The sequence below is a fragment of the Oncorhynchus clarkii genome, chromosome 30 (genome assembly GCF_045791955.1).
Source record: "Oncorhynchus clarkii lewisi isolate Uvic-CL-2024 chromosome 30, UVic_Ocla_1.0, whole genome shotgun sequence".
In the NCBI taxonomy this organism is placed as follows: Eukaryota; Metazoa; Chordata; class Actinopteri; order Salmoniformes; family Salmonidae; genus Oncorhynchus; species Oncorhynchus clarkii.
Genome location: NC_092176.1, coordinates 43068563 through 43095234, shown reverse-complemented (window position 1 = coordinate 43095234; position 26672 = coordinate 43068563). Strand labels below are relative to the sequence as shown.

At 47.1% G+C, this 26672-nt stretch overlaps 1 protein-coding gene across 1 annotated transcript in view; it reads right to left on the bottom strand.

Moving 5' to 3' along the window:
* LOC139389776 (chondroitin sulfate proteoglycan 4ba) overlaps positions 1-26672 on the bottom strand; it is an 86546-nt gene that overhangs the window by 39808 nt on the left and 20066 nt on the right. The window contains exons 3-6 of the mRNA XM_071136721.1: positions 14974-18023; positions 14556-14725; positions 13359-13750; positions 12637-12828 (exon numbers count right to left, since the gene is read on the bottom strand). Of these exons, the coding sequence (XP_070992822.1) occupies positions 12637-12828; positions 13359-13750; positions 14556-14725; positions 14974-18023 (3804 nt within the window). The remainder of the gene's footprint in view (positions 1-12636; positions 12829-13358; positions 13751-14555; positions 14726-14973; positions 18024-26672) is intronic.

Below are 26672 nucleotides of genomic sequence, written 5' to 3'. Positions count from 1 at the left end.
GCACAAAAAAGCAGGTTGGAACTGCTCGGTAACCCATTTGCTGTTGACGTGGAAAGCTCACCACCAAACCTCCAAATGGAGTTGATTGACCTCCAATGCAATGATGCACTGAGGGCAAAATATGCGGCAGTGGGTGCTGCGGAGTTCGCCCGTTTCCTCCCCGGCACAATGCCCCAGCTGCGCATCCAGGCTGCTCAAACGTTGTCTATGTTTGGCAGCACATACCTGTGTGAACAACTGTTTTCTTTGATGAACCTGAACAAAACATCACACAGAAGTCGACTTACTGCTGAACACCTCCACTCAATTCTGAGGATTTCTTCAGCTCAGAGCCTTACCCCGAACATTGATGAACTTGTGGAAAAGATGGGACACCACCAAGTATCACCCTCAACCTCAAACAAGTGAACATTACTGTGCAATCACATATTTAGAGTTTTTACTCAGTTCAAGTTTAAAAGTTAAAATTTAATATTTGTTTTCACTGCATGTTACTTCTCCTTAAACAAAGTGTTGTTTTTGATTAATAGATTTTTGCACTTTATTTTTTTGTATTTCAATCCAATTATATTTTAAAAATATTTCAGTTGAGTGGATGATAGAAAATTGCTATTATTGTTTTTTCTTTGAAGTAAATTTAGCCCACTTTTGCTAAAATAGAAAATATAGTCTACTGATGGTGCCTTGAATACCGGTTTCTTTCATTTAATGTTCATGTTATGGGGATATTTATATAAAGGAAATTTGTCTTTTGTGTCTGTTGAAAATTAAAGATTACTGACAGAGCCATAAGAAAATATTGCTTTATTTATCTGATCATATTGTAATATATTTGTTAGGTTTTCAGTAGGTTCAATTAGGTTCACTAGACTATATGCGTCATTTAAAAATTTTTCAATGAACATTCGAACAGTCCGGCCCTCGTCTTGTAGCTGATTTTTTTATTTGGCCCTCCGTCCATTTGACTTTGACACCCCTGGTCTAGGGGATAGTTTGCGGGTGGTCTAGGGGATAGTTTGGGGATGGTTTAGGGGATAGTTTGGTTGTGGCCTAGAGGATAGTTTGGGGTGGTCTAGTGGATAGTTTGGGGGTGGTTTAGGGAACAGTTTGGGGGTGGTCTAGGGGATAGTTTGGGGGTGGTCTAGGGGATAGTTTGGCTGTGGTCTAGGGGATAGTTTGAGGGTGGTCTAGAGGATAGTTTGGGGGTGGTCTAGGGGATAGTTTGGGGGTGGTATAGGGGATAGTTTGGGGGTGGTCTAGAGGATAGTTTGGGGGTGGTCTAGGGGATAGTTTGGGGGTGGTCTAGGGGATAGATTGGGGGTGGTCTAGAGGATAGTTTGTTGGTGGTCTAGAGGATAGTTTCGGATGGTCTAGGGGATAGTTGGGGGTGGTCTAGGGGATAGTTTGGGGTGGTCTAGTGGATAGTTTGGGGATGGTTTAGGGAATAGTTTGGGGGTGGTCTAGGGGATAGTTTGGGGGTGGTCTAGGGATAGTTTGGTTGTGGTCTAGGGGATAGTTTGAGGGTGGTCTAGAGGATAGTTTGGGGGTGGTCTATAGGATAGTTTGGGGGTGGTCTATAGGATAGTTTGGGGGTGGTCTAGGGGATAGTTTGGGGGTGGTCTAGGGGACAGTTTGGTTGTGTTCTAGAGGATAGTTTGGGGGTGGTCTAGAGGATAGTTTGGGGTGGTCTTGGAGATCGTTTGGGGGTGGTCTAGGGGATAGTTTGGGGGCAGTCTAGGGGATAGTTTGGTTGTGGTCTAGAGGATAGTTTGGGTGTGGTCTAGGATATAGTTTGGGGGCGGTCTAGGAGATAGTTTGGTTGTGGTCTAGGGGATAGTTTGGTTGTGGTCTAGGGGATAGTTTGGGGCTGGTCTAGGATATAGTTTGGGGGTGGTCTAGTGGATAGTTTGAGGGTGGTCTAGGGGATAGTTTGTTGTGGTCTATGGGATAGTTTGGGGATAGTCCAGGGGATAGTTTGGGGGTGGTCTAGAGGATAGTTTGGGGGTGATCTAGAGGATAGTTTGGGGGTGGTCTAGAGGATAGTTTGGGGGTGGTCTAGGGGATAGTTTGGGGGTGGTCTAGGGGACAGTTTGGTTGTGGTCTAGGGGATAGTTTGGGGGTGGTCTAGAGGATAGTTTGGGGTGGTCTTGGGGATCGTTTGGGGGTGGTCTAGGATATAGTTTGGGGGCGGTCTAGGAGATAGTTTGGTTGTGGTCTAGGGGATAGTTTGGTTGTGGTCTAGGGGATAGTTTGGAGGTGGTCTATGAGATATTTTGGGGTGGTCTAGGGGATAGTTTGGGGGTGGTCTAGGGGATAGTTTGGTTGTGGTCTAGGGGATAGTTTGGGGGTGGGCTAGGGGATAGTTTGGGGGTGGTCTAGGGGATAGTTTGGGGGTGGTCTAGAGGATAGTTTGGGGTGGTCTAGGGGATAGTTTGGTTGTAGTCTAGAGGATAGTTTGGGGTCGGTCTAGGGGATAGTTTGGGGTGGTCTAGGGGATAGTTTGGGGGTGGTCTAGGGGATAGTTTGGGGGTGGTCTAGGGGATAGTTTTGGGGTGGTCTAGGGGATAGTTTGGTTGTGGTCTGGAGGATAGTTTGGTTGTGGTCTAGGGGATAGTTTGGTGGTGGTCTAGGGGATAGTTTGGGGTGGTCTAGGGCAGTGGTTCCCAAACTTTTTATAGCCCCGTACCCTTTCAAACATTCACATTCAACCTCCAGCTGTAGCCCCTAGTCCCGTACCCCTTCAAACATTAAACCTCCAGCTGTATCCCCTCTAGCACCAGGGTCAGCTCACTCTCGAATGTTGTTTTTTGACATCATTTTATGCCTGCCACACACACACACTATGAGATACATTTATTAAACATAGGAATGAGTGTGAGTTTTTGTCACAACCCGGCTCGTGGGAAGTGACAAGGAGCTCTTATAGGAGCAGGGCACAAATAATATAATAATAATCAATCATTTTGCTCTTTATTTAGCCATCTTACATATAAAACCTTGAATGACGTTATGGATACTACATTGAAAATGGTTAACTTTGTTAAAGCAAGGCCCCTGAACTCTTGTGTATTTTCTGCACTATGCAATGATATAGCCAGCGACCATGTAACGCTTTTACAACATACAGACAGAAGTGCCCTGGTTATCAAGGGGCAAAGTATTGACACGTCTTTTTGAATTGAGAGAAGAGCTTAAAGTTTTCTTTACTGACCATCATTTTCACTTGTCTGACCGCTTGCATGATGATGAGTTTCTCACACGACTGGCCTGTCTCGCCTGAATGATCTGAATCTAGGATTACGGGGACTCTACGTAACTATATGCAATGTGCGGGACAACATTGAGGCTATGATTAAGAAGTTGGACCTCTTCTCTGTCTGAATTAACAAGGACAACACACAGGTCTTTCCATCATTGTATGATTTCTTTTGTTCGTGTATAAATGAACTCAAGCTTACGGACAATGTCAACCGTGATATAGCGAAGCACCTGAGTGAGTTGGGTGCGCAATTACGCAGATACTTTCCCGAAACGGATGACAGTGTCGGTGTGTACGCATTGCTCCGCCCGCCCGCCGCTCACCGTTTGATCCTCTGCTCCGCGCGCTAGAGTGCTTGCTGCTGTTATCCAGGAACTATGCATGATAAAACAACAGCTGATGCACTGAAGACTGTACGGTTGTCAAATAACACGGTGTGCCATAGGATCAATGACATGGGCGTTGATATTGTTGATCAATTGGTGAAGGAAATTGAAGGGGGGAAAAACGGTCCATTATCTCTGTTGTTGGACGAATCGACTGATGTCAGTGGGGAAGCCCAGTTGATTGCGTTTGTGCGATCAAAATTAATGAGCACATTCTGTTCTGCAAGAAGCTAACGGGGACAGCTTTTTATCATGCTGCATCAATGCTTGAGAGAATGAAATGATTAATTGCCCACATAAAGAAGGTAAATCCACAATCTATCATTCACAGGGAGCCATTGGCCAGCAAGAGAATCTCCTGAATTACATGATGTTTTGAATGACGCAGTGAAAAGTGATTCACTTTATCATGTCCAAGGCCTCTGAATCACCGACTGTTTTAATAAAGGCTCTGTGGTGACAGTAGGACGGAGCGTCAGCAGCTACTGCTTCACACAACGACATGACTATCCAGAGGGAAAACACTACAGAGGCAGTTTGAGCTGTGTGCCGAAGTGAAGTGATTTTCTGTCTGAGCACTCACACCCCCTTGTGGCTGTGTTCGAAGACACAGACTGGGGAGCCCGCCTTGCCTATCTTGCTGATTGATGTGTTCGGCAAACTGAACAACATGAATTGAACTCTGCAAGGTGGACACACACACACACACACACACACACATTCTAAAGATGTATGACAAAGTGTGTGGATTCATGAAGAAGATCAAACTCTGGGAAATGTGAAGATGGGGAAATACGTTTTTCTCTCCCCCCAGCAGCTTGACACCTAACTTTTTTACAAGTGATGTTGACAGAGCTCCTATGCTGCAAATAGTAAGCTCACATTTATTTATATTTATGTATTTTATTTATTTTACCATTATTTTACCAGGTAAGTTGACTGAGAACACGTTCTCATTTACATCAACGACCTGTGGGAATAGTTACAGGGGAGAGGAGGGGATGAAAGAGCTTTGTAAGCTGGGGATGATTAGGTGACCATGATGGTATGAGGGGCAGGTTGGGAATTTAGCCAGGACACAGGGGTTAACACCTCTACTCTTACTATAAGTGCCATGGGATCTTTAATGACCTCGGAGAGTCAGGACACCCGTTTAACATCCCATCCGACAGACGGCACCCTACACAGGGCAATGTCCCCAATCACTGCCCTGGGGCATTGGGATATTATTGTTTTTTTAGACCAGAGGAAAGAGTGCCTCCTTCTGGCCCTTCAACACCACTTCCAGCAGCATCTGGTCTCCCATCCAGGGACTGACCAGGACCAACCCTGCTTAGCTTCAGAAGCAAGCCAGCAGCATCTGGTCTCCAATCCAGGGACCGAGCAGGACCAACCCTGCTTAGCTTCAGAAGCAAGCCAGCAGCATCTGGTCTCCCATCCAGGGACTGACCAGGACCAACCCCGCTTAGCTTCAGAGGCCAGCAATCAGTGGGATACAGGGTGGTCTCCCATCCAGGGACCGACCAGGACCAACCCTGCTTAGCTTCAGAAGCAAGCCAGCAGCATCTGGTCTCCCATCCAGGGACCAACCAGGACCAACCCTGCTTAGCTTCAGAAGCAAGCCAGCAGCATCTGGTCTCCCATCCAGGGACCGACCAGGACCAACCCTGCTTAGCTTCAGAAGCAAGCCAGCAGCATCTGGTCTCCCATCCAGGGACCGACCAGGACCAACCCTGCTTAGCTTCAGAAGCAAGCCAGCAGTGGGATGCAGGGTTGTTTGAGTTCAACTCCTACTTCCCTGACAAAGAAATCAAGTCTGCCAAACTTGACTGGCTGTGTAAACCACATTTTTGTCTAGGGGATAGTGTCTCTAGGGGATAGTGTCTAGGGGATAGTGTCTCTAGGGGATAGGGTCTCTAGGGGATAGTGTCTAGGGGATAGTGTCTCTAAGGGATAGTGTCTAGGGGATAGTGTCTCTAGGGGATAGTGTCTCTAGGGCATAGTGTCTAGGGGATAGTGTATCTAGGGGATAGTGTCTAGGGGATAGTGTCTCTAGGGGATAGTGTCTCTAGGGGATAGTGTCTCTAGGGGATAGTGTCTAGGGGATAGTGTCTCTAGGGGATAGTGTCTCTAGGGGATAGTGTCTCTAGGGGATAGTGTCTAGGGGATATTGTCTCTAGGGGATAGTGTCTCTAGGGGATAGTGTCTAGGGGATAGTGTCTCTAGGGGATAGTGTCTAGGGGATAGTGTCTCTCTAGGAGATAGTGTCTAGGGGATAGTGTCTCTCTAGAGGATAGTGTCTAGGGGTTAGTGTCTATGGGATAGTGTCTCTCTAGGGGATAGTGTCTAGGGTATATTGTCTCTAGGGGATAGTGTCTAGGGGATTGTGTCTAGGGGATAGTGTCTCTAGGGGATATTGTCTAGGGGATAGTGTCTCTCTAGGGGATAGTGTCTAGGGGATAGTGTCTCTCTAGGGGATAGTGTCTAGGGGATAGTGTCTCTAGGGGATAGTGTCTAGGGGATAGTGTCTCTCTAGGAGATAGTGTCTAGGGGATAGTGTCTCTCTAGAGGATAGTGTCTAGGGGTTAGTGTCTATGGGATAGTGTCTCTCTAGGGGATAGTGTCTAGGGTATATTGTCTCTAGGGGATAGTGTCTAGGGGATTGTGTCTAGGGGATAGTGTCTCTAGGGGATATTGTCTAGGGGATAGTGTCTCTCTAGGGGATAGTGTTTAGGGGATAGTATCTAGGGGATATTGTCTAGGGGATAGTGTCTCTCTAGGGAATAGTGTCTCTCTAGGGGATAGTGTCTAGGGGATAGTGTCTAGGGGATATTGTCTAGGGGATAGTGTCTCTCTAGGGGATAGTGTCTCTAGGGGATAGTGTCTCTCTAGGGGATAGTGTCTCTAGGGGATAGTGTCTAGGGGATAGTGTCTAGGGGATAGTGTCTCTCTAGGAGATAGTGTCTAGGGGATAGTGTCTCTCTAGAGGATAGTGCCTAGGGGTTAGTGTCTATGGGATAGTGTCTCTCTAGGGGATAGTGTCTAGGGGATTGTGTCTAGGGGATAGTGTCTCTAGGGGATATTGTCTAGGGGATAGTGTCTCTCTAGGGGATAGTGTTTAGGGGATATTGTCTCTAGGGGATAGTGTCTAGGGGATTGTGTCTAGGGGATAGTGTCTCTAGGGGATATTGCCTAGCGGATAGTGTCTCTCTAGGGGATAGTGTCTAGGGGATAGTGTCTCTCTAGGAGATAGTGTCTAGGGGATTGTGTCTAGGGGATAGTGTCTCTAGGGGATATTGTCTAGGGGATAGTGTCTCTCTAGGGGATAGTGTTTAGGGGATAGTATCTAGGGGATATTGTCTAGGGGATAGTGTCTCTCTAGGGAATAGTGTCTCTCTAGGGGATAGTGTCTAGGGGATAGTGTCTAGGGGATATTGTCTAGGGGATAGTGTCTCTCTAGGGGATAGTGTCTCTAGGGGATAGTGTCTCTCTAGGGGATAGTGTCTCTAGGGGATAGTGTCTAGGGGATAGTGTCTAGGGGATAGTGTCTAGGTGATAGTGTCTCTCTAGGGGATAGTGTCTCTAGGTGATAGTGTCTCAAGGGGATAGTGTCTAGGTGATGGTATCTCTCTAGGGGATATTGTCTCTAGGTGATAGTGTTTCAAGGGGATAGTGTCTAGGTGATAGTGTCTCTCTAGGGGATAGTGTCTAGGGGACAGTGTTTCTAGGGTATAGTGTCTAGGGGATAGTGTCTCTAGGGGATAGTTTCTAGGGGGTTTCATATATTTTGGGGGATTTCATGTATTTTGGAAAGTGTCTGCAGAGAGTAGGATAATGATCTGTGGTGCTGCATTGCATGAGGTGGTATCCTGCTGGTTCAGATAATACATCTGTGACTGGTGCTACATGCTACTACATCTGTGACTGGTGCTACATGCTACTACATCTGTGACTGGTCATACATGCTAATATATCTGTGACTGGTCATACATGCTAATACATCTGTGGCTGGTGCTACATGCTACTACATCTGTGGCTGGTGCTACATGCTAATATATCTGTGGCTGGTGCTACATGCTGAAGTCCTTGTGGATGATTGTTCACAATGCAAGAAGAGTACTGTTACTCAAGCGTAACTTATGACACCTGGGAAAAATAGACCAAACCATTGACAAAAAAGGTTGCCTCCAATCTTGATAAACAGGTGAACTTTTAGACAGAGGTTCTGACGAGAATAACAGACATAACAGCGACACTGGGATTCTCTGCCTTTGACTCTTATGCGGGGGTTGAGTCACTGGCTTACTACTGCTTTTTCGTGCAGTCCCTAGGAGGGGTGCGTCACTTGAGTGGGTTACGTCACTGACGTGATCTTCCTGTCCCGGTTGGCGCCCCCCCCCCCCCCCCTTGGGTTCGTGCCGTGGGGGAGATCTTCATGGTCTTCAGGGGTCGTGCTTTGGCAAAGTGGGTGGGGTTATATCCTGCCACGGTGTCTCCTGACCCCTCCTGTCTCAGCCTCCAGTATTTATGCTGCAATAGTTTATGTTGTCGGGGGGCTAGGGTCAGTTTGTTATATCTGGAGTATTTCTCCTGCCTTATCCGGTGTCCTGTGTGAATTGAAGTATGCTCTCTCTAATTCTTTCTTTCTCTCTCTCTCTCTCTATGCTCTCTCTAATTCTTTCTTTCCACCTCTCAAAACCAAGCCTGAAAATAATGTGCCTCACGAGATGGGCATCCAGACGTGATGCCAGTCGACCTGTGTGGTTCCGCTATGCAGAACACTATGCAGAACACTATGCAGAACACCATGCAGAAGACCATGCAGAACACTATGCAGAACACTATGCAGAACACCGTGCAGAACACCATGCAGAACACCGTGCAGAACACCGTGCAGAACACCGTGCAGAACACCATGCAGAACACCATGCAGAACACTATGCAGAACACTATGCAGAACACCATGCAGAACACCATGCAGAACACCGTGCAGAACACAGTGCAGAACACCGTGCAGAACACCGTGCAGAACACCATGCAGAACACCATGCAGAACACTATGCAGAACACTATGCAGAACACTATGCAGAACACCATGCAGAACACCAGAACACCGTGCAGAACACCGTGCAGAACACCGTGCAGAACACCATGCAGAACACCATGCAGAACACCGTGCAGAACACCGTGCAGAACACCATGCAGAACACAGTGCAGAACACCATGCAGAACACCATGCAGAACACCGTGCAGAACACCATGCAGAACACCATGCAGAACACCGTGCAGAACACCGTGCAGAACACAGTGCAGAACACCATGCAGAACACCGTGCAGAACACCGTGCAGAACACCGTGCAGAACACCGTGCAGACGCCGAACACTGACGAGCGCAGCGGGGATAAACAAAACCGTTGGAGACGGTTGGATTTATATCAGTAATGTACAATCCAGGGAGAAGTAGCGGAGAAAGTTCTCCAGAGGAAAGACATGTACCTACTTCTGGCATGTTAGGAAACGCAACAGACACATTGACCCAGTTCAGAGGGAAGTTTGAGGACATCAAGAGTACGGCCCAGACACTGGTAGCTACATGGGGCAGCTTGTTTACTGAAAAGTGACCAAGGCACACACAAAGAGGCACTTTCAATGAACTCTGTGAGGACTTCAGAATGGAACGTTTTAGAGTGTCTGTGTTCTATGTTGATACTGCAACCACCCAATTCAAACGTTGGTTCACCAGTAAGAATGAAATCGCAAACCGCTTTAATTTGTTTGAGCCCTCAAGAAATGTTGTTCGCTAAAGATGATAATCTGTTTGAATCTGCCAATTTATTCTCCAGACCATCTCTGGAGACCTCCCATTCTCCACTTCCCTCATCAACTCATCCCTGACCACTGGCTGTGTTCCATCCTCATCAACTCATCCCTGACCACTGGCTGTGTTCCGTCCTCATCAACTCATCCCTGACCACTGGCTGTGTTCCATCCTCATCAACTCATCCCTGACCCCTGGCTGTGTTCCATCCTCATCAACTCATCCCTGACCACTGGCTGTGTTCCGTCCTCATCAACTCATCCCTGACCACTGGCTGTGTTCCGTCCTCATCAACTCATCCCTGACCACTGGCTGTGTTCCATCCTCATCAACTCATCCCTGACCACTGGCTGTGTCCACCCTGACTTCAAAATGGTCTGTGTCGCTCCCCTCTTCAAGAAAACAACACTCAACCCCTCTGACATCAAAAGCTACAAACCGGTATCCCTTCTTATTTGTCTTTTTTTTTTAAACACTTGAGTGTGCTTTCTCTGACTAATTCTCCCAGTCCCAGTCTTCTCCCAGTCTTTCTCCCAGTCTTCTCCCAGTCTTTCTCTCTCAGAGCGATGTTCTTGTCCCTGGGGCGGCAGGGTAGCCTCCAACCCTACACCCCAACCCTACACCCCAACTCTACACTCCAACCCTACACCCCAACCCTACACTCCAACCCTACACTCCAACCCTACACTCCAACCCTACACCCCAACCCTACACTCCAACCCTACACTCCAACCCTACACCCCAACCCTACACTCCAACCCTACACCCCAACCCTACACTCCAACCCTACACTCCAACCCTACACTCCAACCCTACACCCCAACCCTACACCCCAACCCTACACTCCAACCCCTACACTCCAACCCCTACACCCCAACCCTACACTCCAGCCCTACACTCCAACCCTACACCCCAACCCTACACTCCAACCCTACACTCCAATCCTACACCCCAACCCTACACTCCAACCCTACACCCCAACCATACACTCCAACCCTACACCCCAACCATACACTCCAACCCTACACTCCAACCCTACACTCCAACCCCTACACTCCAACCCCTACACTCCAACCCCTACACCCCAACCCTACACTCCAACCCTACACCACAACCATACACTCCAACCCTACACTCCAACCCCTACACTCCAACCCCTACACTCCAACCTGAGTACTCTGATCTTAAAGAGAATGCAAGAGACTCATTTAAAGAGCTTACAGAACTGCTGTATTCAAAAACTAAAACTCATAAAGAACTACCTTTAGAGGCACAAAGTCTCAGGAAAGACTGTCTGGGTTGTCAATTCTCAGTATAGAAAATGGTTGGGCTTGCAACTTGGACCTACAGGCTGTGGTGAAAACATAAGCATACAGCATACTGTAGCTACTGTTGGCCTTTACATAGAGAAATAAAGATTGGCCTTTTCTAAGAGAAAGAAAGAGAGAACGAGGAAACTACCGAAGAGAGGGAAGCAGCCGTGAGGATTTCAGTAGACCAGTAGTCTTTCAAGTTGAATTTAATTTAATTTACCTAGAATATTGCAGCCCATTTGTGTAGGCTATTAGCCAGACAAAACACAGTAAAGAGAGGCTGGATGTATCCTGAGGCCGACTACCTTGTTCCTCGTTGTTAGGCTATTTGATGTGTCATTTGAAAATACTAAATGACATGTCGACCAGTAGGCTACACTGCATAATGAAACAATGTTTAGTAAGCGAGTTGTTTGAGCGTGGACTAACCAAAATATTACTCATTAATAGTCTGGTTTTAAGCACAACAACTTTTTATCCAAGCTGGGAGATAAGCGCGAGGTTGGCTCATGTCATGCAGGCTCAGGTAGGCTCAGGTAGGCTCAGGTAGGCTCAGGTAGGCCATACAGGACAGTTTGGAGAGAGCTTCGAGGACGGCTCATGTCATGCAGGCTCAGGTAGGCCATACAGGACAGTTTGGAGAGAGCTTCGAGGACGGCTCATGTCATGCAGGCTCAGGTAGGCTCAGGCAGGCTCAGGTAGGCTCAGGCAGGCTCAGGTAGGTTCAGGCAGGCTCAGGTAGGCTCAGGTAGGCTATACAGGACAGCTGTGTATATACAGTAAATGCTGCTGCATCTAAAATGTATTTAAATGTTTGAATTTCCTTAATTACTGAACAAGTAATTACATTACTGCCACCCTTAATTACTGAACAATTAATTACATTACTGCCACCCTTAATTACTGAACAAGTAATTACATTATTGCAACCCTTAATTACTGAACAAGTAATTACATTACTGCCACCCGCGAGTGGTCTAAATGGCAGCCTTGGGACACCGTGTATAGCTGTGTGAAATGTTCTGTTATAATATCCACCCGACACAGCCAGAAGAGGACTGGCCACCCCTCATAGCCTGGTTCCTCTCTAGGTTTCTTCCTAGGTTTTGGCCTTTCTGGGGAGTTTTTCCTAGCCACCGCGCTTCTACACCTGCATTGCTTGCTGTTTTGGGGTTTTAGGCTGGGTTTCTGTACAGCACTTTGAGATATCAGCTGATGTAAGAAGAGGCTTTATAAATAAATTTGATTGATTGATTTATAGGATTAACATGAGGAAATGACGACTAAATAGGCCTACCAATTAACAGTTATCCATTAGCTAAAGCAATGCTATAGGCTACATGTCCTGGCACCACAGAAAGCCTATCATCGATTCGATAGGCAGCCGCATAGACATGTCCTAATTTCAGCACCATGGGCAGCAATCGGTAGTCTATACTTTGAGTGAGTGGCTGTCTGGCTAATGCATTTGAACTCCGACCTTGCGTAGGGTCCAGAGATACTGCATTACGCCAGTGTAGATGGACCAGCTGCAAAGTCAAAATAGGCTAGATTATAGAAATTAATGAAAATAAAAATTTGCTTTTTTTGGTCTTAATTTAAAGTTAGGCTTAGGCATTAGGGTTAGCATTGTGATTACGGTTAGAGTTAAGGGTAGGGTTAGATTTAGGTTTAAAATCATATTTTATGACGTTGTGGCTGTTCCAGCTACTCTGCCTCCGGAACAACATTCATGCCAAAAAACACCAACCTGCCCTTAGTTTCCTGTTTCTCTTTTACCGTCTCTTTCCATTCAACTTAAAATACAGAAAGAAAAGTACACAACAACAACAACAACAACAACAAAAAGTAATGTCCAACCTGGCCGGGGGCTGTCTGCATGTACTGGATGTTGCCAGCGTTTACGTCTTCCTGGGAGAAGGTTTGGACGGGGGTCAGTCCTGTTCCAACGTACTGCTCCTCAGCCTCCACGAAGCGCCGGATGAACCCGTGTAGCGGGGCCACCTTCACTGTGAATACAATCTCAGACGGCATGTTGTCCTCGTGGATGACCTGGAACAGACAGACAGTGAGACAGACAGACCGACAGACAGACAGACAGACAGACAGACAGACATGTACAAATACTGCTTAGCAGAACACTGATATATTCTAATCTACAATCAATCACTGGCATATCCATCCAATCATTCATAATTTCATTCATCAATCCATCCATCCATTCAATCATTCATAATTTCATCCATCCATTCAATCATTCATAATTTCATCCATCCCTCCCTCACTCCCTCCATCCCTTCATCCCTCCATCCCTTCATCCCTCCATCCCTCCATCCTTCCCTCCATCCATCCATCCCTCCATCCTTCCCTCCATCCATCCCTCCCTCCCTCCATCCATCCATCCATCCATCCATCCATCCATCCATCCATCCATCCATCCTTCCCTCCATCCATCCCTCCCTCCATCCATCCATCCATCCATCCATCCATCCATTCATCCCTCCATCCATCCATCCCTCCCTCCCTCCCTCCATCCATCCATCCATCCATCCATCCATCCCCATCCCAGACAACATGCATACCTCCAGTCTACTCTGGTCAATCTTCACAGGCTTGCTCTCCTCCACCAGTAAAGTGTGGTTGTGCTGGAGGATAGGGGTCCTCTGATGGCTGTCCAGGTAAACCTTAACGTTGACTCTGACGTTCAGATAAATGCCTTTAACCTTCACCGTCACGTTGAAAGAGTCCCCCGGGTTCTTTCTGTCGTCATGGCGATACGAAACGAGGCCCTTCTTCAGGTCGCGCTGGGTGAATGACTGCGTGGAGATGTCGCCGTGGCGATACAGCCCGCCGTTCCTAGGCGGCTCGGACACCTTGTACGTGACCTCGCTGTCGTCTCGGATGTCGAGGTTCGTGAGCACGCTGAAGTTACCTGTGGTTAGGGTCACTTCCTTTCCCTTCTGGACTAACAGACCTATGAATGAATGGATGGATGGATGGATGGAGGGAGGTATGAATGGATGGATGGATGGAAGGAAGGATGGAGGGAGGGAGGTATGGATGAAGGGATGGATGGATGGATGGATGGATGGATGGATGGATGGAGGGAGGTATGGATGGATGGATGGATGGATGGAAGGAAGGAAGGAAGGATGGATGGATGGAGGGAGGTTTGGATGGATGGATGGATGGATGGATGGAAGGAAGGATGGAGGGAGGGAGGTTTGGATGGATGGATGGATGGATGGAAGGAAGGATGGAGGGAGGGAGGTATGGATGAAGGGATGAATGGATGGATGGAGGGAGGTATGGATGGATGGATGGATGGATGGAAGGAAGGATGGATGGATGGAGGGAGGTTTGGATGGATGGATGGATGGATGGATGGATGGATGGATGGATGGATGGATGGAAGGAAGGATGGAGGGAGGTATGGATGAAGGGATGAATGGATGGATGGATGGATGGAGGGAGGTATGGATGGATGGATGGATGGAGGGAGGGATGAAGGGATGGATGAATGGATGGAGGGATGGAGGGAGGGAGGGAGGGAGGGAGGGAGGGATAGCTCGATAAATTAAGATGTGGAGTAGCCATGTGAGTACAACAACAACACACATTCAAAATCTTGTTTCCATCATGGTCCTTGTTCTCAGACAGGCAAAATGAATGGACAGCTTGAGCAATACTCGCTATACATTGGGAACTCCAGTCCAAAGGCACTTTACATAACAATTCATTTGTCAAATGTATATAATATATAAAATATACACACATACCTGTGTTGTTGCCGAGTCTTAGGAAAGGGTCTTCGGCAGTGACGTCTAGCAGAGTGGAGACAAAGTGTTTCCTGTCGGACACGAAGAGCACGAAGCGTCCGGAGCTCACGCCTCGATGGAGGAACAGAACTCTCTTCTCTTCCAGCTCCTTCTGGGTGAACTGGAACAGCCTGGAGGTCAGAGTTCAGGAAAGTTTATTTCAAGTGTCACTCAATTATATATGAACAATTTACAATAAATATTACAAAATATATATATTTTTTAATTATTATTACTATTATCATTATTATTATGATTAAATTATGAAATGAAACAGCATTGTGGATAATTCAGGGAGAGTTTTGAGACACTATTATGATTAATCGACAGTCCTAATACATTATATTATTATCATGTACTAAAACAAAACAGAAAGTACCTGTGAGAGGTGTCGTTCACCAGAACCAGGTCTCCCATCGGGATTCCCCGTCGCGTGTAGACCAACTGCCCATCGCTGAAGTCCGAGTCTGCATCATGGTAACATAGATCGTCCAGGGTGAGCAACCGCTGCCCATCCCTCACCACATGGAAAACTTTATCGACAACGCGCACTGGCTTCTCGTCATTAACTAGCTGGATGGAGATGTTGAACTTCCCTTCTTTAGAGCCGACTTCATCGTCCGTGACGGAGGATTTGTACTCCTGACTAGTGGAGGCTATGAATGTGAACTGGTCCTGAGTGGTCTCTGTGTCGTCGTGAATGAACATGACGCGCTCCTCCAAGAGATCCTGATTGCTGAACGTTTGGATGATGTTGTAACTGGTGTTGGAGTTGGACAGGTTGATGCGTTGCAGCTTCCCGTGTTTGGGGCTACTTGTGACAGTGTAGTACATCTCCTTGGTGCTGAGTGTCTCTGCAAACAACTCGGCCTTTGTGATGAGTTTACTCTCTCCCTCCTTAATCAAAAGTCCATAATTTCTTATAAATACACTATTGACATCTGCTTTTATTGAGATCTGGAAATTGTAACTTGGCGTTTGAGCATGTTTGGAGAACACATGGAATTTAAAAGTGTCGCTCGTGTCTTCGTACGGTCTGTCGACCAGTTCGTATTGTACCTTTAGATCAGTGACATTCCTTTGGCTGAATGTTGAGTTTTTCTTCAGTAACTCGTTAACGAGCAGAAGTTGTCCTTTCTTCGGTGAGGATAGAACTCTGAAGTGCAGATCATCCTCGGATAGTGTCACAACGTCCACAGTGGCATAAAGATACTGCGAGTCCAACGTCACTTTCCGAACTTTATCAATGTTGGCCATTACGTTCCTTACTAGGTTATAATGTACCCACTTCACAGTGATGGGGAAGACCAGTTCAGTATCGACCCTACCAGCTACAGTGATCTTGCATTTGAAGTAATCCGTAGCATTTGCTGTCTGGATTTCTTGGAAAGTGCTGAGGTACCGAAGGCGTTCTTTCTCCAGTAGCCTTTGGGAGAAGGAACCAGTGGGCTTCCATTCTCCGCTGGAGTGAAGCCTCTGCAGCTCACCATACTGAGGTGGCTCGACGACATCATATCGGATGTCCACCACTTGCTTCACAGCATTGGTCTGAACGGCCAGGTGCTTGTTACTGATCACAGACACCTCACCCTGAATTATCTCAAGCCCGGTGTTGTTGCCGATCTTATACTCCAACCCTATGGCCATGATCCTAAGCACAACCGTATTGCTCACCTTGTCTCCATCACTGACCCTCAGGACGATCCTGGAGTTCCTCGCACCAGTGTGGACATAGTTCACCTTCCCTTCATTTAGGTGAGAATGGGAGAACGTGGTCACTGCAACGCCGGGGTTGTCTTCCACCTCCAGGTAACCTGCGTCAGTGTTCAGATTCCCCAGGACGGAGAAGATTAGGTTGGTGTGGTTGCTGTCGATGTCTGTGGCCTTCAACACCTCTGTGGTCAGGTGTTTTCTAGAGTTATCCAACAGAATGAAAAGGTTCCCCTGGGGCAGGCTGAGCTCTGGGGCGTCGTTGGTGGGCATCACTGTAATGTTGTAGCGATACCTCCTGGTTCCTTTCAGGTAGTCAGGAACCTCCTTCCTGCTGCTGGAGAAGATAGAGAAGGTGAAGAAGTCTTCTGGGTTCTCTGATCCTCCGTGGATGTACATCACCTTGCCGTACCACAGGTCCAGCATGCTGAAGGTGTTCTCCTCCTCTTGGTCCTGGTCTACATCCAGTCTGATCTGACCGAGTACCGGCTGCTCTTGGATCCGGAACATGATCTGGGACTGCCGTATTCTGAGCTTCTTGAAGTCCAGGAGAACCTTGATGTGTTTGGATTCCAGAGATCCACGTCCTCCCTCCGGGACCACAAGGTTCCTGAGCAGCACGAAGTTCATCCCGTACCTCTTGTCCAGCCCCCTGTCCAGAGTGGACATGGGGAATTCTGGTGTGGGGGTGACGGAAGTGGGATCGAAGTGGGACTTGGGGACAGTCGGAAGAGTCATTGGACTCATCGTGGTCGAGGGCTCTGGTTCTTTCTCTGGCTCGCAGCCCACAGAGATATCCTTCGTGACAGCAGCATTGGGCAGACCCATCTTCATCCCGTTGACTTTCATGTCCTTCAGACAGCCCTTGAACGAGCCTCCTCTGACCCTCTTCCCTGACACAGACACCAGACCCATCTTCCGGACTTCTGTGCGCGTGCTGTTGTCAATGCCCCCAACAAAGACAGAACCCCTCAGCTGTAGTCCCTTGGAGCGAGATCTGATGCTAGTCTTTACCGTCTCCTTGTCCACTGTCAGCTGGAGGGTCTTGGGACTGAAGAACAGTTTGATTGAATGCCAGTTCCTGTCATTGACGAAGGTAAGGGAGCGAAGTTCTGTTTTGGTGCCTCCTTCACCCACAAGGGCTACAGGCAAACCCTCTTGGATCTCAACTGCCACAAAGCCCCCCTGTCTGGCCGAGTTATACAGGATGATCCCCTCTTTAGCTGAGGTGTGAACCACACACTCAAACAGAGCCTCCTGCTGGACGTGGGAGATATTCCAGGGTGGCAGGGAGACATACGCTCTAGAACTAAAGAAACTAACAGGGTCCTCCTCGTTAGCGAAGAACTGGGGACTACAGCCCAAGGAAACCTCATAGACGCTCTTGAATCCTGCGTAAGGTCTCAACGACGATAACATATCGTGCTCGTTGAAGACAACCTTGTCCATACACCCCCGGAAACCAGTCAGGTCACTGGGGAGGTAGAGCTTGTCCAGGCCTCCAGAGCCGCCGATGTACAGCCCTTCCTGGATGCTCAGCTCCTGTTTCTGAGACCCATGCCCTGGCATCCTGAGGCTGGTGTGGGAGTGCTGGTCCACGGTCAGGGTGACATTGTGGCGGTCGTGGAGGAGCTCAGCAGTGTGCCAGGCCAGGTCGTTTAGCTGGGTGCTACTTTCAGACCGTAGCAAACACTCACCGGATCCCAAGTCCAGCTTCACCTGAGGAAGAGAGGAATACGATTCTTGATTAAAATTATTAAACTGGAGTTTTAAACTTAACCAATCACATCGACTGTAAAAACCCAACTGCTAAACCTAATCAGAACCTATTGGAATTACTTGCTTAAACAAAATCACCCATATTTATTGCCTAAACCTAACCAATCACATTTGTTGCCTACCCTCAATATAGAGATGCCCTTAGAAGAAGACTGAATAACTCCACAGAGCCAGAACAAGACTGAATAACTCCACAGAGCCAGAACAAGACTGAATAACTCAACAGGCAGTTAGAAAAGCCAAGGCTAGCTTTTTCAAGCAGAAATTTGCTTCTTGCAACACTAACTCAAAAAAGTTCTGGGACACTGTAAAGTCCATGGAGAATAAGAACACCTCCTCCCAGCTGCCCACTGCACTGAAGATAGGAAACACTGTCACCACTGATAAATCCACCATAATTGAAAATTTCAATAAGCATTTTTCTACTGCTGGCCATGCTTTCCACCTGGCTACTCCTACCCCTGTCAACAGCACTGCACCCCCAACAGCAACTCGCCCAAGCCTTCCCCATTTCTCCTTCTCCCAAATCCATTCAGCTGATGTTCTGAAAGAGCTGCAAAATCTGGACCCCTACAAATCAGCCGGGCTAGACAATCTGGACCCTTTCTTTCTAAAATGATCTGCCGAAATTGTTGCCACCCCTATTACTAGCCTGTTCAACCTCTCTTTCGTGTCGTCTGAGATTCCCAAAGATTGGAAAGCAGCTGCGGTCATCCCCCTCTTCAAAGGGGGGGACACTCTTGACCCAAACTGCTACAGACCTATATCTATCCTACCATGCCTTTCTAATGTCTTCGAAAGCCAAGTCAACAAACAGATTACCGACCATTTCGAATCTCACCATACCTTCTCTGCTATGCAATCTGGTTTCAGAGCTGGTCATGGGTGCACCTCAGCCACGCTCAAGGTCCTAAACGATATCTTAACCGCCATCGATAAGAAACATTACTGTGCAGCCGTATTCATTGATCTGGCCAAGGCTTTCGACTCTGTCAATCACCACATCCTCATCGGCAGACTCAACAGCCTTGGTTTCTCAAATGATTGCCTCGCCTGGTTCACCAACTACTTCTCTGATAGAGTTCAGTGTGTCAAATCGGAGGGTCTGTTGTCCGGACCTCTGGCAGTCTCTATGGGGGTGCCACAGGGTTCAATTCTTGGACCGACTCTCTTCTCTGTATACATCAATGAGGTCGCTCTTGCTGCTGGTGAGTCTCTGATCCACCTCTACGCAGACGACACCATTCTGTATACTTCCGGCCCTTCTTTGGACACTGTGTTAACAACCCTGCAGGCAAGCTTCAATGCCATACAACTCTCCTTCCGTGGCCTCCAATTGCTCTTAAATACAAGTAAAACTAAATGCATGCTCTTCAACCGATCGCTACCTGCACCTACCCGCCTGTCCAACATCACTACTCTGGACGGCTCTGACTTAGAATACGTGGACAACTACAAATACTTAGGTGTCTGGTTAGACTGTAAACTCTCCTTCCAGACCCATATCAAACATCTCCAATCCAAAGTTACATCTAGAATTGGCTTCCTATTTCGCAACAAAGCATCCTTCACTCATGCTGCCAAACATACCCTTGTAAAACTGACCATCCTACCAATCCTCGACTTTGGCGATGTAATTTACAAAATAGCCTCCAATACCCTACTCAACAAATTGGATGCAGTCTATCACAGTGCAATCCGTTTTGTCACCAAAGCCCCATATACTACCCACCATTGCGACCTGTACGCTCTCGTTGGCTGGCCCTCACTTCATACTCGTCGCCAAACCCACTGGCTCCATGTCATCTACAAGACCCTGCTAGGTAAAGTCCCCCCTTATCTCAGCTCGCTGGTCACCATAGCATCTCCCACCTGTAGCACACGCTCCAGCAGGTATATCTCTCTAGTCACCCCCAAAACCAATTCTTTCTTTGGCCGCCTCTCTTTCCAGTTCTCTGCTGCCAATGACTGGAACGAACTACAAAAATCTCTGAAACTGGAAACACTTATCTCCCTCACTAGCTTTAAGCACCAACTGTCAGAGCAGCTCACAGATTACTGCACCTGTACATAGCCCACCTATAATTTAGCCCAAACAACTACCTCTTTCCCAACTGTATTTAATTTATTTATTTATTTTGCTCCTTTGCACCCCATTATTTTTATTTCTACTTTGCACATTCTTCCATTGCAAAACTACCATTCCAGTGTTTTACTTGCTATATTGTATTTACCTTGCCACCATGGCCTTTTTTGCCTTTACCTCCCTTCTCACCTCATTTGCTCACATTGTATATAGACTTGTTTATACTGTATTATTGACTGTATGTTTGTTTTACTCCATGTGTAACTCTGTGTCGTTGTATCTGTCGAACTGCTTTGCTTTATCTTGGCCAGGTCGCAATTGTAAATGAGAACTTGTTCTCAACTTGCCTACCTGGTTAAATAAAGGTGTTCTCAACTAGCCTACCCGGTTAAATAAAGGTGTTCTCAACTGGCCTACCTGGTTAAATAAAGGTAAAATAAAAATAAATAAAATAAAAAACAGAGCCAGAACAGGACTGAATAACTCAATAGAGCCAGAACAAGACTGAATAACTCCACAGAGCCAGAACAAGACTGAATAACTCCACAGAGCCAGAACAAGACTGAATAACTCCACAGAGCCAGAACAAGACTGAATAACTCAATAGAGCCAGAACCAGACTGAATAACTCCACAGAGCCAGAACAGGACTGAATAACTCCACAGAGCCAGAACAGGACTGAATAACTCCACAGAGCCAGAACAAGACTGATTAACTCCACAGAGCCAGAACAAGACTGAATAACTCCACAGAGCCAGAACAGGACTGAATAACTCCACAGAGCCAGAACAAGACTGAATAACTCAACAGAGCCAGAACAAGACTGAATAACTCCACAGAGCCAGAACAAGACTGAATAACTCCACAGAGCCAGAACAGGACTGAATAACTCCACAGAGCCAGAACAGGACTGAATAACTCCACAGAGCCAGATACCATTTTTTTTTTGTCACTGTCACTTACATTGCATAACTACATTACATAACTATTTGGTCATATTTACATATTAGTGAGCAAAAAAATATCCCATTTAATTTCAGTTCTAATTCACAGCCTTTACATTTTTGTTTTTATTTATTTTCAAACCCACTAAGATATAGGGAACACACTGACACCTACATGTTATTATGAAGACATTTCCAAGCCATGATGTAACCTATAGTTAAAACAGAGAGCTTTGTTTAAGTCTCCCAGCAGGAAGATCCTATTATCTGTCTGCCTTCAGCTATGCTACTACTATCCACGCCTGTGTGCCAAATGACACCCTATTCCCTATTTAGTGCACCACCGTTGACCAGGACCCATATAGTGCATAGGGTCGAATTTGGGATGCAGTACCTGTCTCTGTGGAGCTCTACATCGGGAGGACATGGCTTGTCAACCCTTGCTGCTGAGTCCCAACTATACAAGCAGGGTTTCAAGACAAGACAACACAACAGCAATGCTAATCTCTAAACTCTGATTCATTCAGAAAGAGACCCCAAGCCTGAGGACAAAAAAGTCAAAAAAATGTTGGTGAATTCGATGACGTAAATTGGCTTAAGAAGGGGCACGAATGAGCAGTGTTCTTGCACTTCACGGCACGCACAACAGAAACACACACAGCATCAGCACACTCCACATTTCACACTCCACATTTCACACTTCACATTTCACACTCCACATTTCACACTTCACACTCCACATTTCACACTCCACACACCACACTTCACACTCCACACTTCACACTCCACATTTCACACTTCACACTCAACATTTCACACTCCACATTTCACACTCCACACACCACACTCCACACTTCACACTTCACACTCCACATTTCACACTTCACACTCCACATTTCACACTTCAGACTCCACATTTCACCCTTCACCCTTCACACTTCACACACCACACTTTACACTTCACACTCCACACTTCACACTCCACACTTCACACTTCACACTCCACTCTCCAGTCCCCAACACAGAAGGAAAAGTATAACCCAGGGAGAGATTCTTTAGTCGCAGGGATGGGTGATGGTGACAGTGACGGTGACGGTGACAGTGACAGTGATGGTGACAGTGACAGTGACAGTGATGGTGATAGTGATGGTGATAGTGATGGTGACAGTGACGGTGACAGTGACGGTGACGGTGACAGTGACAGTGACAGTGACAGTGTCGGTAACAGTGATGGTGACAGTGATGGTGACAATGATGGTGACGGTGACAGTGACGGTGACAGTGACAGTGACGGTGACAGTGACGGTGACGGTGATGGTGACAATGATGGTGACGGTGACAGTGACGGTGACAGTGACAGTGACGGTGACGGTGACGGTGACAGTGACGGTGACGGTGACAGTGACAGTGACGGTGACAGTGACGGTGACGGTGACGGTGACAGTGACGGTGACGGTGACGGTGACAGTGACGGTGACGGTGACGGTGACAGTGACGGTGACGGTGACGGTGACGGTGACGGTGACGGTGACAGTGACGGTGACAGTGACGGTGACGGTGACGGTGACGGTGACAGTGACGGTGACGGTGACGGTGACGGTGACAGTGACGGTGACGGTGACAGTGACGGTGACGGTGACGGTGACGGTGACGGTGACGGTGACGGTGACGGTGACGGTAACGGTGACGGTGACGGTGACGGTGACGGTGACGGTGACGGTGACGGTGACGGTGACGGTGACAGTGACGGTGACGGTGACAGTGACGGTGACGGTGACGGTGTGTTGCAGAGTGCAGATAAAACTAAAAACGCATCTCAAGACATTAAGGAAACCAACGCTTCTTTCATTTTAACGCGTCTGACTGTGTCCCAAAAAGCCTCTATATACCTCTCTGTCCTCCGCTTATGCTGATTTCTTCTGATATGAAAGGTTTGTGAGAAGCTGGGCCCATGTCTTCAAGCGACAGATGCATTTCCTTCCTTCGACTCAGCAGAGCACAGCTCACGCTCTCTACTGGCCTAGATACAGTGCATTCAGAATGTTTTCAGACCCCTGGACTTTTTCCACATTTTGTTACGTTACAGCCTTATTCAAAAAAAAAAAAAAAAAACATTTTTAAACCCATCATCAATCTACACACAATACCCCATAATGACATCACAATACCCCATAATGACAAATTTATAAAAAATGTAAAACTGAAATATCACATTTACATAAGTATTCAGACCCTTTACTCAGTACTTTGTTGAAGCACCTTTGGCAGCGATTACAGCCTCGAGTCTTCTTGGGTAAGACGCTACAAGCTTGGCACACCTGTATTTGGGGAGTTTCTCACATTCTTCTCTGCAGATCCTCTCAAGCTCTGTCAGGTTGGATAGGGAGCGTCGCTGCACAGCTATTTTCATGTCTCTCCAGAGATGTTTGATCGTGTTCAAGTCCGGGCTCTGGCTGGGCCACTCAAGGACATTCAGAGACTTGTCCCAATCTTGGTTTCATCAGACCAGATAATCTTGTTTCTCGTGGTCTGAGTGTCCTTTAGGTGCCTTTTGGCAAACTCCAAGCGGCCTTTTACTGGGGAGTGGCTTCCGTCTGGCATAAAGGCCTGATTGGTGGAGTGCTGCAGAGATGGTTGTCCTTCTGGAAGGTTCGGAGATGGAGAGCTCTGTCAGAGTGATCATTGGGTTATTTATCACCTCCCAGACCTAGGCCCTTCTCCCCCGGGAGGCCAGCTCTAGGAAGAGTGTTGGTGTTTTCTAACGTCTTCCATTTAAGAATGATGGAGGTCACTGTCTTCTTGGGGACCTTCAATGCAGCAGACACTTTTTGGTACCCTTCCGCAGATCTCTGCCTCTACGAACAATTCCTTCAACCTCATGGTTTGGTTTTGCTCTGACATGAAAATAATTTGTTCTTAACTGACTTGCCTAGTTAAATAAAGGTTAAATAAAAATACAATAAATAAATAAATTGTCACACAACCGCCTTGACTGTATTTGTAGTTGTTGTTTGAGGGCCTCAACCCACTGTGAAAAGCACCGTCTGGGAGGAGACTTAACTCTGCCTGATTGAGTTGTTGTGTTGAATGACTGACGGTCAGCTGGGAGCTGGGATAGAGACATAGCCAGAGGTCGTGTGTGACGGGTGTGTGTTGTAACATGTCATCTGATTACACAAACACTATAACTGTAATCACTGTAATACTGTAATACCATATTACACTGTAACTGTAATATGGTAATCAGATTACAGATTCTTTAGAAAAAAGTACCTGATTACTTCTTGGATTACTTTTAAATTAAGAAAGGATGTTTTTCGAAAAGAAAAAAAACACATTGTGACATCTTCGTGCTTTCTCAATGACATTCAATTCAGCATTGAACACAGTTTTACGTTTGTTCCACCTGAGTGAGTCTGACCACAAGTCAGAGACCACTATGATGTCAGAGACCATTATGATGTCACAGACCACTATGATGTCAGAGACCATTATGATGTCAAAGACCACTATGATGTCAGACCAACGGATCAACGTAACCGAAAGTAATCGTTACGTTTTCGATAACAATTCTGGACAGCTAACTAAACTCAGCAAAAAAAAGAACCGTCCTCTCACTTTCAACTGCGTTTATTTTCAGAAAACTTAACACGTGTAAATATTTGTATGAACATAACGAGATTCAACAACTGAGACATAAACTGAACAAGTTCCATAGACATGTGACAAACAGAAATGGATTAATGTGTCCCTGAACAAAGGGGTCAAAATCAAAGTAACAGTCAGTATCTGGTGTGGCCACCAGCTGCATTAAGTACTGCAGTGCATATCCTCCTTATGGACTGCACCAGATTTGCCAGTTCTTGCTGTGAGATGTTACCCCACTCTTCCACCAAGGCACCTGCAAGTTCCTTGACATTTCTGGGGGGAATGGCCCTAGACCTCACCCTTCGATCCAACAGGTCCCAGACGTGCTCAATGGGTTTGAGATCCAGACTCTTTGCTGGCTATGGCAGAACACGGAAATTCCTGACTTGCAGGAAATCACACACAGAACGAGCAGTATGGCTGGTGGCATTGTCATGCTGGAGGGTCATGTCAGGATGAGCCTGCAGGAAGGGTACCACATGAGGGAGGAGGATGTCTCCCCTGTAACGCACAGCATTGAGATTGCCTGCAATGACAACAAGCTCAGTCCGATGATGCTGTGACACCCCGCCCCAGACCGTGACGGACCCTCCACCTCCAAATCTATCCCGCTCCAGAGTACAGACCTCGGTGTAACACTCATTCCTTCGGCGATGGACACAAATCCGACCATCACCCTGGTGAGACAAAACCACGACTCGTCAGTGAAGAGCACGTTTTGCCAGTCCTGTCAGGTCCTGCAACGGTGGGTTTGTGCGACATTGTTGCTGGTGATATCTGGTGAGGACTTGCCTTACAATAGGCCTACAAGCCCTCAGTCCAGCCTCTCTCAGCCTATTGCGGACAGTCTGAGCACTGATTGAGGGATTGTGCGTCCCTGGTATAACTTTGGCAGTTGTTGTTGCCATCTGGTACCTGTCCCGCAGGTGTGATGTTCGGATGTACCAATCCTGTGCAGGTGTTGTTACACGTGGTCTGCCACTGCGAGGATGAGCAGCTGTCCATCCTGTCTCCCTGTAGCGCTGTCTTAGGTGTCCCACAGTACGGACATTGCAATGTATTGCCCTGGCCACATCTGCAGTCTTCATGCCTCCTTGCAGCATGCCTAAGGCACGTTCACGCAGATGAGCAGGGACCCATGGTATCTTTCTTTTGGTGTTTTTCAGAGTCAGTAGAAAGGCCTCTTTAGTGTCCTACGTTTTCACAACTGTGACCTTAATTGCCTACCGTCTGTAAGCTGTTTGAGTCTTAACGACCGTTCCACAGGTGCATGTTCATGAATTGTTTTTGGTTCATTGAACAAGCATGGGAAACAGTGTTTAAACCCTTTACAATTTGATTTTTACAAAATATCTTTGAAAGACAGGGTCCTGAAAAAGGGACGCTTCTTTTCTTGTTGAGTTTAAGTGGTAACTGAAACGGATTACATTTAGAAAGTAACCTTCCCAACCCCGCGTGCATGTGTGAGTTTTACGTTTCCATTTTTATAACGGATTCCCATTAGTTCTTGCCAAGGCAGCAGTTACTCTCCCTGGGGTTTATAATGGATCCCCATTAGTTCCTGCCAAGGCAGCAGTTACTCTCCCTGGGGTTTATTATGGATCCCCATTAGTTCCTGCCAAGGCAGCAGCTACTCTTCCTGGGGTTTATTATGGATCCCCATTAGTTCCTGCCAAGGCAGCAGCTACTCTTCCTGGGGTTTATTATGGATCCCCATTAGTTCCTGCCAAGGTAGCAGCTACTCTCCCTGGGGTTTATTATGGATCCCCATTAGTTCCTGCCAAGGCAGCAGTTACTCTCCCTGAGGTTTATTATGGATCTCCATTAGTTCCTGCCAAGGCAGCAGCTGCTCTCCCTGGGGTTTATTATGGATCCCCATTAGTTCCTGCCAAGGCAGCAGCTACTCTCCCT